Consider the following 21,554-nt stretch of genomic DNA (forward strand, 5'->3'; position numbering starts at 1 on the left):
GCATGATCTTTTCCAGCTCCATCCAAGTTGCTGCAAAAGACATGTGTTTCTCTTTTTTGGTTGCTGAGTAATATTCCATTGTATATATGTACCACATCTTGATCAGAGCAGTTTTTTAAGTCCAATTTACCTTCCCCAAACTAATGGGAACATAGAGCAGTTTGTAAGGAATTTTTCATTCTTTGCAGTCCTGATATTTTATTCATACTAATTTTTGATATTTGACTTGTAGTGTTTCCAGCTTTGTGCGTAAAACTACTGAGAAGATCGGCACTCTTCATACAAACCCTGATTTGAAAGTAAGACCAGAATTTATGGGTGATGAGCTATCATGTGAAGAGGATGTGAATGCAGTCACCTGTCCAAAGGAGGACGAGACTGAGTAAGCTTTTGCATAGACATCTGTGTCAGCAGCAGCCCTGATGACAAGTGCCTAACCCAGCAAAATCCATTTACTCTCAGGGGCTGTCAGGTGAACTGGGGGAGCAGAGTGCCAGATTTTATAAGTTCTACAAGTCACGTGAATGACCCTGTTCATTGTTTCTGTAACTCATAAAAATTGAATACAAAATGAGTGTTGCAGGATTACATAAACCCATAGCAAGTCTGTTAAGTCAGAATAAGTGGCTAGGATTTTTTGACATGTACAATGAGATGTCTAATCATAGATCTTCGTATGGTTGTATGGTCCTTCTGGTTTAATTCAATATGAAGTATCTTGTCCATTGGGTTTCTGCCTCATCTCATAGTTCAGAAAATCTGAACACTAGAGGCAAGTGAATTCAGCACTCACCCAGGAATTGAGAGAGACCCACATGTCTAGTGAATTAGGACAGTCAGGTAAGATGAAAGGTATGTTATCTTCAGAATAACTTAGAGAATCCATGTGTTCATAGGAAAAAGTGTAGGTATGGCCATGGTGTTTAAGGCAGCCCTCAAATTGACCTCAGCCATCCTTTCCAGCTTTATCACCAGCCACATCCTTCTAAGCACTCTAAATCCAATCCTCTCAGAGCACTTGATGTTTATTGACACTTCACTACCTTCTTCATGCTATTTCTTCCACCTTCAAACTTCTGTTTTTCCTAACATAAATGCCACTTCCTTAAGAAAGCTTCCCTTGCTTAGTTAAATAATCGTTCCCTATGCTTTCAAACATGATGTGCTGCTTTTTAGCATTTCTTTCGTTTGCTTTTATATCTACTTAGTTGTTTGCATGCCTTTCTTTTGACTAGAACTTGCTCATCTTGAGGCCATGTACTTATTTTTACACTTATGATTTTGTCTCATGTAGCATTAGTGTAATACCTACCACTTACAATTGTCTAAGAAAACTTGGACTTCCTCTCTTTTGACACTTTTTAAGGGGACAAAAAGAAGAAACTAGTCAACCTCCAGAAGATGATGACCTCCAGGAGCTCAAAATAGCAACAGAAGAAGCAATGTGAGTACTTAAGAATGAGAAATTTGTAATGAATGAGAATGATTTTTTGAGATCAGAGTAGTGGTGCTGAGGTGGTGGGGCAGAGGAAGTCTCATTTGGAATTGAATGTAGAATTCAAAACCAGGAATTTGTACAAAGTTAATATACTGCCTGTGTTGTCATCTTGTTGAGCTAATTGTTACTTAAAGGTTAAACAGTAACACTTATTCCAGATAATTGTATGGTTAGTTAGGCTTATTAAGTATGAAATTAATTTTTTTAAAAAGTGCATGAATTTTGAATTTCATACTTGTCTGTTTTGTACAGGACTAAACTACAGGATCCATTGATTTTATTTGAACCCAAGTCTCTGAGAATGGCTTTGCAAGAGTGGCTTTCACAGTTAGAAAAATCTTTTGCCACAAAGGACTTTTTAGGCATTTCAGATACTGGCAACTCATCCACAAAATCAAGCCAGGATGTTCCCTTGCTTGATGAATCAAAAAAGGGAATGTTAGATGAAGAGAATGAAGAAGAAAAAAGGGACTTTTCAGGCAATGAAGACACTGTTGATCAAACAGCATGTGAATCTGTAAATAGTGAGAGCGAGCCCTTAGATGACTTTTTTCAAGTATATTCTCCTTGTACCATAGCAAACCGTCTTCAGAAGGAGCTGGCGGAATTGACAACATTATGTTTGGAACTGAATGTATTGAATTCTGAGATTGAAAGCACAAATGAACATGTGGCCCACACTTTACAGCAACGTTCTCCTGAAATTCTGACTTGTCAGTTCCTAAAAAAGTACTTTTTTCTCCTGGACTTGAAAAGAACAAAGGAGAGTATCAAGTTTAGTTATACTAATAGTCCTTTGGTTTGGGACACTTTTATTGAAGGATTGAAAGGTAATAATCAGATTGCCTTACTAAAGAGAAAATTTGGTATAGAGGACAATAGCATTTTGATATTTTTGTGCTAAAAAAGTGACTTAAATAGAAGTCACTTTGTTCTGGTTAACCTTCATTCTCTTCCCACTGAATTTAATCCTTTATGGTTCCTCAGAAATTGGTTTAATTTGCCAATAGTATTATAAAAAATTAGTTTTATTTCTCTCACAGCCACATTGAGAAAATGAAATACGAATCTTAGAGAAGTTGGAGTTAACATAAAATTTTATAAATACACATACGTAAAACTACAAAGTCTCTCACATGACATACTGATACAGGCATAATATAGACCACTTATTGAGTACTCAGTATGTGCCAGATACGCTAAACATTTCACAAGCATCATTTCATTTCATCCTTAACAATGTTCTCTAGAGCAGATGATCATATTACCGTATTTAGTAGGTGAGGAAACTGAAGCACAGAGAGGTTTTAATAGTCAAGTAGGCTAAATTGCTGTAATAACTATAATAGAGATTAGTTTCTTGCTCATCTATATTTGTTAAGAACAGATTTTCTGGGTCACTGGGCAGCCTTCTTCCACCTGGTAATCCAGGGCTCCAAGTCCTTTCATTTTTTTACAACTGCTTCCTCTCTTAAGGATGGTGATTGAGATTGGGTTGCTGGATCCAGAGGAAAGCTTATAGAAGGAATAAATATGATCTTTTAGGTCAGGTAGTGATTTGTTTATACTCTGTTGAGTGACAATTCTATTACATGACTCCACCTATCTGCAAAAGAGACTGGAAAGGGTAACCTGTCCAGGTGTCTAAAAGGAAGACTGTGAAAGCTGTCTGCGTCAGATTTTTTGGCTTACAGTCACTAGTTCACACTTCATGGAAGGTCACACTGCTTGTCATGCTTTTCTAAAAACCAGCTATTAAATTCCAGTGACCTTTACATGCACTTTCTGTTGCATAGTCCCATGTTTTTAAAGAGGTAAATTTTCTTAATCTAGACTTAGTAACTTAATTTGGGCTTTAAGCAAACCTAAACATAGGTTACAAGTAGAGATACATTTTTATATTACTGACTTAATGATCTCTTAATTTTCTAGGAACTTGGATTATAATTATATTTCAGCTTTAGTTCATACTTAGCTGTTAAAAGCCTAAGTAATGACTGTAATTTTTTCCCCCCTGGATTGAGGTGGTTTAGCTTTTCCATAAAATAGGAAACGTCTCAAGTAAACTTAAATATTTGACATTATTACTTACTAGAAATGTGTTTATCAGTTATTCCTAACCCTGATATAGGAAAATGGCAGAAAAGAATCTCCATAGCCTGCGTGGTTATTGACTTAGACCAGAACTGGCTGGCACATGTGTGATAGGCAGTTTGAGGCAATGTCTCTGCTTGCTTGAATTTAGGTGCAGAAGTATAACTTAGTTCCCACCCAGTAAAGCTTCTTTCTCAAACTCAAAATGAGGGCTCTTTTTTCTGAATTCTCAAGTACTTACTGCCTGATAGAGTCAAATAGGAAATAATGAAATTAGTTGGAGGAAATGATTGTTACTAAAAATTTAATTTTTATTGATTTTCCCGTTATTTGCAAAACTGTATACTTTCTGGAATTTACAGCTTCACCCCTTGATTGTGCACAGGCTTCACTTGCCCATCATCAAAGCTCTGGTGTGACTCCACTCACCTTACCTGTCTCTGTTGTCTTCCCCCTCTTCCCTTCCTCCTCCCCTCTGGTACCACCATAGTTTTCAGGGTCTACTTTTTGTGTTTTGCCAGTTTGTTTGACAAATGAGTGACCCTACCCAGTAATTGTTTTTCACTCTCTGACAGGAAAAATGATTTTTTAAAAAATGGTTAAATATTAGAGATTGAAGCTTGGTTCTTTAAAAGTGATAAGTTGAGTGTACTCCATCTATCAAAAGATATAATTGTGGAAAACAGCCTCTGGAACTGTTCTTTGGGGGTTGTCTTCACAGCCAGTTGAAAACTCACTTTAGATTCATATATTTAGTTAACTGTAACAGTTGCAACTAGATCATCACTTGTTTTATTTATCACACTTGGCTTTACATGATTTGGCTATTCCCCAAAGAGAACTCTTCCTTCAAAGGAAGATTTTTTACAACTGATCTTTTTTTAAAATAGGTCAGATATTTAAAGTTAATTTTATTGCAAAAGAGTTGGCACTGATCTAGAAAAAAAGAAAATGGAAATTTGATATTGATGGTAGATGTATAGATTTCCCTACACTTATTTTTTGGAGAGTAAAAATCTTTGTATTGTCCTTTTACCTAATTTAACACTTTCAATATGCTTTGTCTCCCAATTTGATTCAGGTTCTTTAACCGTACAGATTGCATCTTGTTTTTTTTTTCTCTGTTACAATGCTTAGAAGCCTTGGGCCTTGCACAAAGAGGTGCCTAAATAACGATTATTGAATGAATGTTTTCATGAACTGAATATTTACAGCTGTTAAGACAAAGGGAAAAGAATGTGCTCTATCTTTCAGAAATGGCACGTTCTAATCCTACATATATGGAAATGGAAATGGAAGAAGGAGACCTACCAACAACATTAAAGTTATTGGATGACTCGGTTCCTTTTGATAGCCCTTTGTTGATAGCTTATGCTACCCGGTAAGTTTTTTTATATGTTGTTTATACGAACTAGAGCACATACATTTTATTTTTTTTTTTTTGTTTAATCTCTAAAGTTTTATTTCACTACATGTTGGGCAACTTCTTAGTATATTTATTTCTAGTTCTAATAAGTGCCTAGGTAATGTAACCAAGTATGCTATCTCACTGAAATTGGAAGCATGTTTTGTTTTTAAATGCAGATTGTATGAGAAGTTTGGGGAATCTGCCCTTCGATCCTTAATCAGGTTTTACCCATCCATTTTGCCTTCGGATGTCATGCAACTTTGTCATCATCATCCTGCTCAGTTTTTGGCCTACTTAGACAGTCTGGTGAAATCAAGGCCTGAAGATCAATGGTGAGGAAGCGAGAATGTTCACAACTCTCCTTCTTTTGATAGGACATTGTATCTCTTATGTAACTCTCACAGTACTGAGAGACCTACTATAAAAGAAGAGAATTTTAGCAATTATTACCATTCTTCCGCAGTTCACAGCACATACCACAAACTTCTTTTCCCACCCGTGGATCTTTCAATCATAAGTGTCAAATTGAACTTCAGGGTCTAAACTAAGATAGATAAGCTTTTTTGCTGTCTCTGCCAGTAATTGGATTTACTGCCACCTTTTCACTGATGATATCCCAGCCTTTTTGGGTGGATCTCAGTTGCAGTTCTTTACCTCCATAGGCAAACACCTCATTTCTTAATCTTCATATGACCCTCCACACACATGCCCTTCCGTTCTTGTTAGGCAACTTTCCCCCTTTCTTTCTCCGGTTGATTTCACTTTTGCCAGACAGGTTTTTTTGTTTTGTTTTTTTTTAAGATTTATTTGTTCATACAGAACTGGGGTACAGGCCAGAGGCTCAGGGGTGGCGAGAGACTTCACCAGAGACAGAGTGGGGAACAGAACAGGCAGATCTACGAAGTAAACTGCTGGGGGGAGCAGCGGGTGGGTCAGGAGAGGTCTGCCACACCATGTGGTCACCTCCAGGGCAGGCGGGAATTAAACTCATGCGGAAGTGGCTTTAGCGTCTCAGTGCTGTGCTTTTAATCCACTGCGCCACCAGGGAGGGCCTGCCAGACAGGTTTTTAAATCTCCCCAACCTAACCTCAACCCCTTACCCTTTTCTGCTTTTTCCTTTTCTTGTTTTTATTACCCCTTTGGTGTTTTTATTATCGAGGCTCAACTATTCATTTAAAAGACAGAACATTACTAGCATTTGTAGACATTTCATTTACTACAGTGAATGTTTAATATTTCCTTCATGTCTTCACATTTTATGTTTCCTGTCTCAGTATGAAGATTGGTGATTTTTCTCAACTTTTTCCTAGGCCATCCTTTCTTGAGTCTCTTCTACAACCAGAGTCTTTAAGATTGAACTGGCTGCTTTTGGCACTGTCCCATGATGCTCCCCCCAGCATGAGCACTATGGATGATGAAGGAAACCCTAGGTATACTAGGAGTCCTCATTCTAAGCTTCTCTGTTTCTTTGGAAACATAAAACATTTTGGGATTACTTCAGGATCAGCTGTGGAAAAAAAATTGACCTAAGTTAGAGGGAGAGACAGAGAGAAAAACTGTGTGTATGTGTATGTGTGTGTGTGTCTGAGGTGGTAAAAGGGTTGTTTGTGTGTTCTTAGAAATTTGCTAAGGATTTTTAGATACACCCTGAATTTGGTTTTATTAAAAAAAAAAAAACAGAGTAAATTGTAATAACAATATTCAAAAAAAAATACTGATATTGTAGCATATCAGAAATGTTGCCTGTGTAAAAGCCTCACAAATACCTATTTTGCTTAGAATAAGATCTGGAAGGGTACACAGTGGCTATTTGTGAGTGAAGGAATTAGGGGCTTCTTTGTCTTGCTTTTGACTACCTAAAATGTCTACTTTTTTTAAATGAACAGGTATTATAGAAAAAAATAGCCTTTTGATTTTATTAAAGCCAAATTAGAAATATTAAAAAAATATAATAACAATGAGATAAATAACTCTACTAGATGACCAAAGTTAGATTTATTTTTTGTATAATTTACTGAGAGTTTTTCATTTCACAGACCTCATTCACACTTGTTTTCCTGGGGTTATAGTCAGCTGATCCTTCATCTCATTAAACTTCCTGCAGATTTTACAACCAAAGAGAAAATGATTGACGCTTGTAGGTCTCATGGGTAAGTGAAATTTTTCTTAGAAGCTGAAATTAAGTTTAGAATAATTTCAGTCTATAACTTTGTAGATAAGGACCTAAGTATGCTCTTTCATTTGGGAATTCTCTTTGTTATATAAAATTTGTCTTTTTGTTTTAAGTAATAGTACACATCTTTTTTCCTTTAAGTTTTGTGCATGTTTTTCTTTGGTACATGAGACTAGCCTTTGATAATTCCCCTCTCTTCATAGTTGCTAGCCTCAGTTTTCAGGCATGTAGATGTCAATTAAGCACTAGATTGTATGATATGAAGAGCTCAGAATGGGATTAGTAGGTTCCTTGGTGAAGAACTTAGGGAGGAAGTAAGACTTTGGAGGAATTCCTGAAGGCCGTATAAGACTTGTATTTATAGGGACCAGGGGCAGGGTGGTCATTTGTGAGAAGCACAAGAGTAAAGGCAAGAAAAATTGACATTGCTTTTTTTTTTTTTTTTTTTAAAGATTTATTTATTTATTTGTGCATACAGAACTGTGGTACAGGCCAGAGGCTCAGGGGCGGTGAGAGGCTTCACCAGAGACAAGAGTGGGGAGCAGAACAGGCAGATTGACGAAGTACACTGCTGAGGGAAGCAGCGGGCGGGTCAGGAGAGGTCTGGCTCGCCATGTGGTCTCCTCCGGGGCAGGCGGCAGGCGGGAATCGAACTCATGCAGAAGTGGCTTCAGATTCTCACTGCTGTGCTTTAACCCGCTGCGCCACCAGGGAGGGCCGACATTGCTTTTTATTTGTACCACATGTTAGTTAGTTATTGCCTGATTGTGTTACTAACAACTCAACCAGGATTATATCTTTTGGGAATAGGGACCATGTCATCCTTTTCCCTCATGTTGCCTAATTCATACAGTGGCAGATAGTTGATATATATAGCGAGCCCTCCAATAGCATCAGTTTGTTCAATGTTGTATCGTCATAATGTTGACGAGAAAAATACAATCCTAACTGATACTTAATGAAATTATATTATTTGAGGGTTTGCTTTCATTATAGTCATTTGCTTAAAGTTGCAGTTTTTAAGAAACCATTGACAACCTTAAGTGAGAACTTACAGTATTTGTTCATTGATAGTGAGGGATGAGATCAGTGTGTGGTTATGATCTCATCAACTGATATAGTACCTTGAAAGCTGATAAGGAGAATTTAGTAAAGACTGTTTAGACTTTTTGGTATGAAAATGACGTAAAATGGAGCTTTCCAGAGATCATTTTGGGTGTCATGCCTTTGGAAACAGGCAGGCGAGCTGGGAAGTTGTTGCAGTAACTCAGGTATTATCAAATTGGTAATCTGATAATCTAAAGGACATTTGACAGAAAATTCAGCAGGACTTATAAATGACTGGGTATAGCAAATGAAGAAGGTGGGCACATCATTTGCATATTTATAGGGGAAATACATTAATTTTGTATTGAATCTAAAAGTTTACAAAGTGTACAAACCAGTGTTTCTTAATTGATTCTTGGCTTCAATTATCAGTATTTATCAATAGCTTTTTTTTTTCTTAAATGCTATACATCAGGGGTATCTAATATCAGTATCCTATTTTAATTGAGCTATTGTGCTCCATTCTCCAGTTTGGGAGCCACTACTATATGTGGCTGTTGAGAACTTGAAATACAGATTGATCAAATGAAGAACTGACTTTTGAATTTATTTGCTTTTAATTAATTTAAATTTAAATAGCTATGACCAGTAACTACTATATTGAACAGTATACCTCCAGATAAATTCACTGCCTTTTATTCCTTTCTTCAACTTTGGACTTTTTAAAGTTTCTGGCCTGGATATCTTACACTCTGTTTGGAGCTGGGAAGAAGAAGAGAGTCCTTCACAAACATTGTATATTTGAATGATATGAGCCTGATGGAAGGGAGCAATGGTATGTAAGTCCCAGTTGGTTACTTTTGGTTGTAGTATTTTAGAAATCATTCCAGACTTTCCAGTAAAGACATTTGATGAATAGTTCAGTGAACATATGTATAATATTAGTTATCTGTCAAATTTGTGAGCTTCTTTTTCTTTTTTAATCTGTACCATTTGGTATATTATGAAAACTTAATGAGATATAGACTTCAGGCACCTTTTTAATTAGCTCCTACTGTGTGCTAGGCACTAGATGGTTTTCCATAAGTTGTTTAAATTATAGCAAACCCTTGTGGGTAGTCATCATTCTTTTTTTTTTTCTAATTTCATTAATATATTTTTACATTGCTCATTTTTGTACAGGTTTGACTTCTCCTCTCACATGTAATCCCCATAAAATTACCAAACACCCATGAATCATTGCTATAGTCTTTTTGTGCTCTTCCATCCCATTTTTATCCCTCTCTCCTCCTCTCTTGCTGAATGTCTCCGCTGTAGTTTGCCTGCTAGTTTTGTCTTTTTGTTTCCCCAGATCCCTTGCTTGGTTTCTCTGTATTCCTCCTATAAGTGAGCTCATCCGATATTTTTCTTTTTCTCGGTAACTTATTCTAAGTTACCGAGAAAAAGAGATTATGAATGGAGCATAATCTCTTCTAGCTCCATTCATGTTGCTGCAAATGTCATGAGTTTATCTTTTTGGATTGTTGAATATCCATTGTGTATATATACCACATCTTCTTGATCCAGTCATCTGTTTTTGGGTTGTTTTTATATCTTAGCTAATATAAATAGTGCTACAATTAATGTAGGAATGTGGGTTTCCTTTCTAATTAATGTTTTTGTGTCCTTTGGGTAGATTCCTAGGAGTGGAATTGCTTGGTCATATGGTAGCTCCGTTTTTAGTAGTTTGAGCCTCCTCCACACAGCTTTCCATAGGGGTTAGACCATTTTGCATTCCCATAGCAGTGAGTTACTATTATTTCTATTTTACAGAAGTTATAACTGAGTCCTGGAGAAAGGACAATTAGTTCCTAAAAGTCATTAAGTTAATATTGGAGCAGGTATTCAGACCCACTGACTACCTCTAAAGCTTGTGCTTTGATACTTCTCTCTGTATTGTGTTTTTTAACCAGAAGCTAGAGATCATTTAGTTAAGTTAAAATGGAGTAGTAATTAGATTTCCCTAAATCTTAACAAGTATTTAGACACTTTTAAAAAATTTTACTTTTCACCAATTCAAGACAGAGAGAAAATGTCACTTAGAAGGCCAGGACTGACATTTGAAATTGGGGAGTCCATTCTGCACTCAGAGAGATGGCCTGTTTTGTAGTTTTACTTTATTCATCTCAGTGAATATCAGCATCATGACATCAGAATCCTTCACACAGCAAGATTCTGTTGATAAGGAAAAGGGAAAATCACATCTGTTGGTAAGGAATAGGGAAAATCAGAGCAAAGGAGTGTTGATTGGCAAGGCTTAGCTTCAGATGTCACGCCGTAGCAATATTAGTGAGATCAGAAACAGAACAAAAGAGAGTGGTTTTGTTAGTCTGGAACTATACACACACATACACTCTGAAAAATAACCAAAAAAGACGAGTCATGCTATATACACTTAAACATCTCAACTGTATTGAAATACAGAGCTGTATATCAATTATATATCAATAAAATTGAAAAAAGTATCTCCTAAAATCCTCCCTACTCAGATATAAGTACCCTTAATATTTCACTAATATAATAATAACTCTGTTTACTAAAGGAAAAGAGAGGGAGGATCTTTTCTTAATACTTCTCTTGTCTCATAACTCAGATTAACCACTATTCAAGGCGTATTGATATTGCTGCCAAACACATAGTTTATAGCTGTCTAATTTGTTCTACCCCATCACTCTGATCCTAGCTACTTGCTTAGAAACTGTAAGAACTTCGTAATTGTCATTTGGTTTCTATTCATAAACACCTTTAATTGATTTTTCTTGTGGTACCTCATCTAGTTCTTTTAAACAAAATTTACCTCTTTTACAACTCCTACATTGAAGCCAGAATAAAAGGATAAAATCCAGATTCTTGAAGAGGACACTTAAGGCCTGACCTATCATTTATGCTCTCTGATCCCCATTGCCTTTGTAGGCCTTTTTATGAGTCATTTGAACTCAGCAAAGTCTTCCCTGTCACCTCTTTGTTTCCTTTGTTAGAAATGCGAGGTCCTTCACCTTCCATTCCTGGTGCTCCCACCTCACCTTTGCGCATATGTGAGCCACACGCTTGTCACACCCTTGGTCTCTGCTTAAATGTCACTTCCTCATGTGCCCTTTTCAGATCCTCCAAAACTTCTGCCTTTCTATACTATGGTTCCTGGATCTTTTCCTTTATCGCACCTGGCATTCATTGTAGTATAGATTTATTTATGTGTTTGTGTAAATTTTGTCTTTATTACACTTTAAGCATCATAAGACTATAGGGATTTTGAATATTTTGGTCCTCACTGCATATCCATCAACATATCCAGAGCCTGGGTAATTGCTTATTGAATTGAACAAATGAAAGAATTTTGAAGCTATTTTTATGACTTCTCCTTGAATATTTAGTCAACAAATATTCTTTGTTGAATATTTTCAATTCTTTGAAAAACTTTGTTTTGGGTGAGGAGATTATGTTCTTTTGTTTTTATTTTCTTTACTATATATTTTAAATATATTTTTCTATTATAGTTTTATTATATTTTCACAAATGGCTTTGATCATCTCTTGTGTCAGAGTGCTAAGATCAGTCAGAGCCAAATTGTTTCTGTATGCTTGTGTAGGTTGGACCCCAGAGACTGTAGAGGAATGGAAGCTTCTTCTACATCTTGTTCAGAACAAGAACACAAAACCAGTGCCCCCAAAGTCGCCAAATGGGAACTTCAGTGATGGGCCTTCACCTATCAATGTGGAGAACGTGGCACTTCTGTTAGCTAAGGCAATGGGCCCAGATCGAGCCTGGTCATTGCTACAGGAGTGTGGTTTGACCCATGAGGTATCAGAGAGGTTTACCAGAACCTGCAATATCCTGAGGATTGCCGAGAAAAGGCAGAGGTAATACCTGTCTATTATGCACTCTCTAGAGGCACTGGAGAATATAGAACCTCACATATTTTCAGAGGAGGATCATCCAAGTCTAAACTCTATGTAGTAGATGAGGGCACTAAGACTCATCTGTTGATTAGAGTGATTAAGGGAAGAGGGAAAAGTGCTTCATTCACAGTCATGACCAAGACACTGTTTGGTTAGTCTGGATACTTAAATCTGGTATGTGCTCAATTCTTGAAGAAAATTATTAGTTGGGCCTCCTTGGTGGTTAAAGCGCAGGAGGTTAAAGCGCAGCCCCGTGAAGCTGTCAACAGCCACCACGGCACAGGTTCGTTCCCTGACCAGGGGGATGACCCTCTCTCCTCACCTGCTGCTCCCTTCAGCAGTGTAGTTCAGTGTATGCCGTTTCTGCTTCCCACTCTGTCGCTGGGAAATCTTTTCACCTCCTGCACCTCTGGACCTTACCCCAGTCCTTGTATGTATGTGTATATATATATATAAATCTTTAAAAAAAAAAAAGAAAGAAAATTATTGGTTCCAGATACCAACTATCTCAGCTGGGGTTTGTTTTTCTTTTTAAACTGCTAAAATATAGTTAAATATTATCATCTTAACCATTTCAACATCATGTGAAAATTTCCATCTTGCAAAACTGAAACTTTATGTCCATTAAACAACACATTCCCCCTTCCACCCAGCCCCTGGCAAACTATTTTCTGTCTCTTATGGTTTTTATAACATTTTATTATTGTCAGTCCTTTACTTATGTATTTAACTTTGAACAAGTGTGTGCAGATATCTCTTTGAGACCCTACTTTCAGTTCTTTTGGGTATATACTTAGAAGTGGAATTGCTGGGTCATGTAGTAGCTGCATTTTTAATTTTTTGAGGAATTGCCATACTATTTCCCACATCAACTGTACCATTTTACATTCTCACAAACAGTGAGAATTCCAGTTTCTTCCCATCCTTATGGCACTAGTTGTTTTCTGTTTTTTTATAATAGACATTCAGATGAGTGTGAGGTGATAAACTCATTGAGATTTTGATAATCTCATTGTGTTTGCATTTCTCTAGTGACTGGTGATGCAGAATGTCTGTTAACTTGTCATCTTTGGAGAAACACCTACTGAAGTCTGTTTGCCACTTTTTTAAGTGAACTATTTTTTGATGTCTTATGAGTTCTTTATATTATCTACATCTCAACCCTTTATCAGATGTAATGATTTGTAAATATTTTCTCGTACTCAGTGTGCCAGGATGCTTTTCCACTCTTGATTGTCTTTTGGCTTACAGAATCAGGGGTGGGTTTTTAGGTTTTTTTGTAAAGACTTAACAATGAGAACTAAACTTGCTTTTTCTTTTCTTTGGGATTTCAGAGCCTTGATACAAAGCATGCTTGAAAAATGTGATCGGTTTCTCTGGTCTCAGCAGGCTTAGTGGAAGAAGATTCAGCGGGATGTCATAACATTTTGAGAAAAACTGAATCATTCTCCTAATCTGAATGCATTTGCTTTTGAAGGAAAAGCACCACCTGAAAACCCTGCCATCTTACTGGGCATGCTTCTGTCAGCAATTATAGGTCACAACTTTGTCTTTGACCCCAGTGTTTCTCAGGCAAAGTTGAATTTTGAAGGAATCATCCTTGTTTGCGGAAATGAAGTGCTCTGGAATCCCAATATGAATTTTCACAGCTGTGCTGTCCTTATTCTGAACCCCACAGTATTATTTGCTCCTTCCTCTGGTTTCCTTTTGTGACTTCTGTATAGGAATAAAAGTTTCTTATTCTGGTGACATGAAGAAAGAAAATGTAGTTGATAGGGATTGAATTCTGTTTATTTCTTCTCTGGAAAAGCAGAGAAATTACTGAAAAAAGACAGTATAATGGAATTAATACATAAAATAACTGAAAATTGAAGATTCAAATTAGATATTAAATGAAATGTCCCCCCATATTTAAATTGAGCTAATTTAAAATATTTTTCTGGCATTTGACATTTTCCAATCTGAACATATATCCAGCTAATTCATTACTGAAAATGTTTTATCTGTAATCTTTCCCAGTCACCCAAAGGAATTATGCACTTTTAAAATGTATTTTTTAAAAACTGTAATAAAGTCTGAGTACTACTAGAGACTGTATAGGGGGTGTTTGTATTATGTAATCTTTGTACTGAATTTATCACATATATCACATTACATTTATGTAGCCTGTTAGATTAATGATAACTGTAAAATCTGATCAGTGTTTTCATTTGAATATATATAGACATGTGGTTTATTATAAGCACTTTGCAGGAAAGGATGGGGTAAACTTAGAGTGGTTAAGAACATGGTTTGGCCCGCAGGGATTACAATTGAGATGGGGAAAAAAAATGTACAAAATGACGTAAAAATAAACTTTTGTAACAACAACAAAAAAATGTAAATAAAAGAGCATACTTAGAGTAAAAAAAAAAAAGAACATGGTTTGGTACTTTGACTCACTTCTCATGTTAGAACTATAGGCAGAAATTGTTGCCTACATCCTCATGATATTTGGATATGATATAAACCAGATGGGTTTGAAGAGACTGTCAAAAGGAAGCTTCACAAAGCTTCTTAGAATTTTGGAAAGTGTGGAAAATCTAAGGATTCTAGTCATTTTGGTGTGTGTGGCTTGTTTCTAGCAATAGCATGAAATCAGTCAGTTTCAAACTCAAGCTGTTAACTATGCTTCAGACCATCTCTAAATCAAAGGCTCCTCCCATGATGCCCTCCTGGACTTTTATTAATTTGCTAGAGCATCTCACAAGACTCAGAGAAACATTTTATTTACTAAATGACACGTTTATTATAAAGGATGTGATTCAGGAACAGCCAGAGAGCTCACCCTGTCTTCCTAACCCCACACTGTCACTGCCTTTTCAGATTCTGCTGTCCTGGGCTGCTCCATCTTTTAGAAATCCTGAATGACAAGCAAGCACCAGAACATTGATTGGGTCCACACATGGGTCAACAAAAGGAACTTTCTCACTCATTCCTCTGAATCTTGATATAGGGGCACTGGTAGGCATGGGCAGTGTTTGCGTGGTTCAGTATGTACCCTGAAGGCTCAGAAGACATTTTTCATCTTGGTACCCTGAATTTACATGAGGGACACCCTTATTTCCACAAAGCCTATACTTCACAAGAGCACGAGCCTTCCCTTCCCTCCCCTAACCTGCTCCAGGACTTTCCTACATGGGCCAGAGGGTGGAATGGGATTACGTGGTTGATTGTGCAGATCCTCACTGCTGCTACTTCATTAGCCTTAGGGATTTATGAGATCTGGCCAGTTTGGGATGTGCGCTCTAGGAGGAAGGGTATCTGAGGCTTCTTTGTTCTCAGCTGTGGGTAGCAGGGAAGAAGCATTACTCAGCAGCCTGTTTCTCAAAGTTGAGTGCAAAGGGAGCTCTTTTGTAATTCTGTAATTTGTATTACGGAAAAGAAAAATCTAAGTCTTCCCTTAAAAGAAGTACATGATTTACACATAGATGTATTATTTCTGTAAACTACGTTATTTACAATGTTTGCAAAACCTGCCAGTAAGGACTCACTTGAACCTTCCCTGAAAGAGGTGGGCATATTTACAGGAACTCCAGGCTGGGTCACAGTCCGTTGTTCTTGAATGATCTGGGCCGGGATGGTGTGGCAATGCACCACAGTCTCCCTTTACTCCTGTACCGGACTTGGAGTAGTTTCCAACTTCCAACACAGAGCCTTTGAGAACCTCAACATATTTTACTTCCTGGTTAAGATGACAGTAAAACTCATCCATGCACTCTTTCAACATTATTCAATAATGAACTCCTTATATGCCACAGATAGGCCCTGGGAATATAGCATATATTCCCTGGGAATGAAATACACAAGACCAGTGCTGTCCAGCTGCTGGAAGAGTTATTAAGCAAGTCAGTGTAATTTAGTAGTTTATGTGCCACATTATTGCAAGTTAAACTGGCAGCTTTATAGCATAGGAACCCAGAATCCAAACATGTAATCCTAACAAACCAGATTTGACTTTCAGCTTTGCCACTGACTGGCAGGAAGGTTAGTAGCAAGGACAAGTGATCATGGTAAGTTGTTAGCTGAAAAAGCAGATGTACAATGACAGGCCTTTTATCCCCATGCCTTTACTTGTGCATTCACAGATGTACGTGCACTTAGAAAACAGACTAAAGACCTAACATGGAGAGTCTACAGAGCGTCTCCCTCCTTTTATCTAGTCTGGACTGGCGATTAGTACTGCTTTTGCGGAAAATAATATTTAGAAGCCTTATTTAAATGATGTCAGTAGGCTAGAAAAGAGCTTCATCCACAGTTCTTTGCTCCTAGTCTTTGGCAGAGACCATGGCCCGTTACTTTGATTTTTACATTTCCTTTTTCTCCTTTTGTCCCAACTTGCCTTACTCCTTCCTTACTGTGCCCTGTCAGAAGGTACCTTAGATTTGTGGCAAGCTTTTGGTATTAATGACCCCACAGGCCAACCCTGTTTGGATGGGCTAATTTTTTCATTTTGTTGATAGTTTCCTGTGGGTTCCGATAGCTGGACACTCATAGGCAACTGTGATCTATTTGCTACCTGCAAATCAGAGCAGAACATCCTTGACTACCAAATCATGACGCAGGCCTGAGGATGCCTAGGCCACTATTGACCTGATTGCACGACTATCTCCATGGTGGTCTCAGGATAACTCCGTGATAACATCAAATACTTTTCTAATGCAATGTCTTTTGATTGATGGTCATGATGTCCCCTTCTCTGCTCCTCATAAACTTTGTCCCCTATTCCAATCCCATGTTCCAGACTATTCCTCATACCATTGTTGCATGGTCAGGTTTTATTAGCTTATATGCTTTCAGTAAATGACACAACAACTTCTCAAGTAGCAGAGTCTTGCCTTGCCAACCTCCACTACTGTTGTATCCTCATGGCATTTCAAGCTGCAAAGGGGCAACAATGTTCCTGTTGCAGTTTGCTGTACAGGAAGGTTTTAGTTTGATACAGTTCTACTTGTTCATTTTTACTTTTATTGTCTGTACTTTTACTGTTAAAGGAGAAAAATAATCCTTACTCAAGACTGGTGTCAAGAAGCTTATTGCCTGCTTTCTTCTACGAGTTTTGTTTTCAGGTTTTGAGTGCGAGTCCTAAAACTTTTGAGTTCATAATCCTACTTTGTTCTTTCTTGTGATAATTTCTCAGTTTCACATGCCTGCCTGTTTTTCCTAAGGTGTTCCCAAGGTGTTGTCTACTGGAATTTTAGACTTAACCTTAGAAAAACTACAGTATGTCCTTTGGTGGTGAAAGACATCCCACCAAGCCAAGAAGATAACGTTCCTTCTTTTGTAGCTGCAAGAATTGGAGATCATTTTCTACATCAAAAATAATTCTTGTAACAGTTATTCCTATCAATGGAACCTTAGAAGACTTCTAAGACTGTTACTATAGCTAATAAAATTAAACCTTAATCGTTAAAACTAATTCTGATTGGTACTCTTACTCTTGTGTAAACAATATGTGACCTTGGTAGTAATTAGTTAATTATTCTGCCTCCAGTAAAGTATAAATTGCTTTGGATGTCACTGGTCAAAACAGAAGAGTTAAATGCTTTAAGTGCTTTACATGAGCTTCAAACTGCTCACCATTCTTGCTTGGATTTAGCTTGCTATTCATCATGGTGTCCTGTGAATTTTAATTTTTTTTCACTCTTGTTTTCTGATTCTTTGGCCTTAGTGTTTTTGACTTTAAATTAATTGCAGCAGGGAAAAAAGGAGGTCTTTTAGACCACTTAGCAACCTGGTCACAAATGGTTAATAGAATATTGGTACTATCTCATTCATTATGTAAACAAGGTCATGTGCAAGAGTGAAAGGAGGTGTCACTATTGACAATTAATCTAGGACAGTACCTACTGACAGAGACTGTCTCATGCCAGCTGGGAGACTGTGACTTGAAGGAGACTTTGGCAAATCTTTTAAACCAGGTGATTCTGATATCACCATGACATGATAGTTTTCCTGCCACTATTGTTTATTGTTCTAAGCATGTCACTGCAGGGAATGGGACATGCCTTTCAGGAAGATAAAATACATTCAGTACAAAGGGAGTAGATTCACAATACTAGCAGAGTCTCTGTTAGGAGTTCCTCTTGGTTTCTAGGAATTGTACTTGCTTTCTCTCTAATGTTTCATTAGAGAAGAGGATAACTTAAAAAGGATCTGAGAAAGTCAGGGTCCCAGCAGTGAATGACCCAAAGTGAGTAAAAGACTGGTAATAAGTTGAGATCATTGATCACAATTTCAACCCTGAGGAAATGAGAAGTGTACACATCACCTCTTCTGTGAAGCAGCCCCGGACCACCAAGCATAACTGCATCCAATGGCTGTCAATGGTTAACAACTCCCTACTCTTAAAATAAGTTCTGGACTATCTGGACCTCATTTCTCAAGGGACAAAAGTTGGGTGGGGAATATATGAAAACTGCCTAGCAATGCCTTGGATAAGAAACAAAGGAGAGAGACTTCTTTTGACAATTATCTGTCCTGCAACTTTCATCTTATTACATCTACAAGAATTTAAAAAAAAAAAAAAAGACCCAGAAAGAAGCATCACTCCCAGTTTGGGCATGCTCCAGACTGTGATAGTGATTCCAAAACACTAGTGTGATTCTTGACTAATTTGCTTCATCCTAAATGTGATTCTCCTAACTCTTTTAGTCTGTAATAAGTTGGAATGATTTTTTGAAAGATTTATTTATGCATACGAAACTGGGATACAGGCCAGAGGTGCAGGGCAACTGAGAGACAGAGTGGGGAGCAGAACAGGCAAACTGATGAAACACACTGCTGAGGGGAGCAATAGGTGGGTTAGGAGAGGTCTGCCACAATATGTGGGTCAGCGCCCTGCCCAGAGACAGAACTCAGACTGAAGCAGAAGTGGATAGCTTCATAGTGCTGCTCTTTAACCCATTGCACCACAAGGGAGGGCCCTAAATTGCAATCTCCTCATCGTCATCCTCTGGATTATTAGAGCAACACAAGTCCCATCTCCTTCCTGGCTGTCATTCACTATCTTCCAAGTGGAGCCTATGAAGCCTCCATGATTTGCTTACACAGTTTGGGAGGTGATTTCCCCAGTATTCCCAAGCATGACTTACATTCCTTTTTTTTTCAGCAAGGCTCTGGAAGAAATCCTAAGTTGTCCTCCCTGGCCTGCCAGACTGATGTCCTCAGGCACCCAGCAGAGGTTCCTATGGCCACTGGGACCAATTCTGATGTCCTCTGAGCCTCCCGTCGTCTCTGCCATGTTACAGACTCCTGCATCAGCCCTTGTCTCTAGGGAAATCCAACAAACCTAAAAATGTACCTTTTAGGATGTGGGGCAGAAGAGTGAACCATGGCCTCAATCTCCCTGATGGAACCTGATTACAATTTCTTCCTGCCACATTGCTCGGTAAGAGAGAGTCCCTCGCCTCCCCCCCCCCATTTTTTTTTTTAAAGATTTGTTTTTATTGGTCACTCACTCATAGCGCAACAGGTAAAAGCACATTACTGTGAAGCTATAGCACCCACTAGAGCACAAGTTCAATCACCAGCCTGGGAGCTGACCCACATAGTGTGGCAGACCAGCTCGCTGCTTCCCTCAGCAGTCTGTTTCAGTTGATCTGCCTGTTCTGTTCCGACTCTGTCTCTGGTGAATCCTTTCAGCCCCCACCCCACACCTCTGGCCTGTACCCCAGTTCTGTAAGCATAAAAAATGTTGAAAAAATATTTATTTTTATTTACTTATGCATACAAGAACTGGGGTATAGGCCAGAGGCATGGGGGTGATAAATTCACCTGGGCAAATATAACCTGCCATTAAGGCACTCATTAGCAAGTGATCATGATCATTTGAGTCTGTCATACGGTGCTAAAAATTCTACTTCCATGGCGTGTCTGTCCTTCCTTCCCACTCCTGTACTCCGGCTCTAGCTTCATCCTGAACTGTCCCTTACAGTAGAGCCCGTTTTGCTGTTCTGTTTGTCCTGTATTCTTACTTCTTTAGCCAGAACTTTTCCCCAGTATTGATTACCCTTTACAGAAAATATTAGGACATTACTGCATGGAGGAAAAAAATTAATCGTAGGGAGACTGGAAATGGGAAGAAAACCCCTAGATTGCCACATTCCTGCAAGTTGCCATATTGCACAATGTAGGAAAATTAGACGTATGTGTGAACAAAATCTCTGTTGTGCTGAGTGCTGTGTTCTGGCCAAAGACGATTTCCCTAAACTCGTTTTGCTTCCAACCTCTCTATTTGTTCTACGTGCAAAGTGTTGGTATATATAGCACCAGCCACATCCTCCAGGCAGACAGCAGAGGCAGCTTCACCAGGAGCCTGAGCAGGAAGGCACAGCCAGAGGTGAGGTGCTACCACTTTCGAATAGGTTTGTATTCTGGCATTTCTTTCCCCACTGGCATTCTTGTGCTCTGTCCTCACACCTGCATCCTTTTGCATCTATTATGCTGCCAATTCAAATTCACCAGATGTGAATAATTTTTAGTGTATGGATTTTGTTTTTATGTCTCCTCTGTGAACTCAGTGATGGGTGGTATAGCACCATACAAATATCTGTGGGCCATTTAACTCAGCTTATATTACAGAAAGTCTTAGTGGCCACAAAAGCTCCAAATTACTACTTTGAAGTCTTCCTGTACAGTTGGATTTCTGAATTGATCAAGGCAGTTAAAATGCAAAGGGAGTTTCTGGTAAAAGTTCTGTGGAATCTCTCATGTAGTAAATCACTGAGATGCCAAAAAGACAAAGTGAATTAGACCCTCTGAGATACAATCTATCTACCACACTACTTAGCATCATAGATGATACCTATATCCATCAAATCGATGAGTTTTTCTTTGGGGTGGGGGGCAACACAAGGATGGGTCAACATTACAAAGCCAAGAAACAAACACCAAAGCAGCAACAACAAAAAAACCCTAATATGTCACCCTTGGTTGTGTTTACACTGTAGCAGGATGAAGCTTGTCACGACCATCATTTTCTGCTCTCTGATCCTGAGTGTGAGCAGCCAACGTTGGTTTGATTACATCAGGCAAGCTGGCCAAGGTAAGAGCAATGGGGACATCCAGATGTACTTAGGATTGAGGCGTCCTCATGGTGTCTACAGGGCTGAACTTCTCCCTGTGAGTAAACTGATTAGATTGGGAGCACTTATGTGGAACCACCATTAGAAATGCTTTTGTTCTCACACCCCAGTCAGCGGGTTCCCTGCTTCTTTCTAGACAAATTGTACAACCAAACATCCCTTTAAGACCATCCCATCTCTTTCTGCTCATGTATCACCCAAACACATGTACAAATTATCAAGAGGATTTAGAATGGAATCAAATAGAAAAAACTTGAACCATGTTATTCTCAAA

At 38.2% G+C, this 21,554-nt stretch overlaps 1 protein-coding gene and 1 long non-coding RNA gene across 2 annotated transcripts in view; both read left to right on the forward strand.

Moving 5' to 3' along the window:
• The window catches only part of HPS5 (Hermansky-Pudlak syndrome 5), a 34,521-nt gene extending 20,010 nt beyond the window's left edge, over nt 1-14,511 (forward strand). The window contains exons 14-23 of the mRNA XM_012725483.1: nt 233-382; nt 1,367-1,444; nt 1,751-2,328; nt 4,847-4,973; nt 5,177-5,332; nt 6,311-6,430; nt 7,037-7,150; nt 8,949-9,055; nt 11,846-12,116; nt 13,490-14,511. Coding sequence (XP_012580937.1) covers nt 233-382; nt 1,367-1,444; nt 1,751-2,328; nt 4,847-4,973; nt 5,177-5,332; nt 6,311-6,430; nt 7,037-7,150; nt 8,949-9,055; nt 11,846-12,116; nt 13,490-13,550 — 1,762 coding nt within the window. The 3' untranslated portion in view covers nt 13,551-14,511. The remainder of the gene's footprint in view (nt 1-232; nt 383-1,366; nt 1,445-1,750; nt 2,329-4,846; nt 4,974-5,176; nt 5,333-6,310; nt 6,431-7,036; nt 7,151-8,948; nt 9,056-11,845; nt 12,117-13,489) is intronic.
• Nucleotides 14,512-19,366: 4,855 nt separating this feature from the next.
• On the forward strand, nt 19,367-21,160 carry LOC105853684. The gene is made up of 3 exons (XR_001145478.1): nt 19,367-19,584; nt 20,448-20,535; nt 21,146-21,160. It is a non-coding gene; the product is annotated as an uncharacterized LOC105853684 (long non-coding RNA).
• The last annotated feature ends 394 nt before the right edge of the window (nt 21,161-21,554 follow it).

The sequence above is a fragment of the Condylura cristata genome, unplaced genomic scaffold (genome assembly GCF_000260355.1).
Source record: "Condylura cristata isolate star-nosed mole 26May11 unplaced genomic scaffold, ConCri1.0 scaffold00015, whole genome shotgun sequence".
In the NCBI taxonomy this organism is placed as follows: Eukaryota; Metazoa; Chordata; class Mammalia; order Eulipotyphla; family Talpidae; genus Condylura; species Condylura cristata.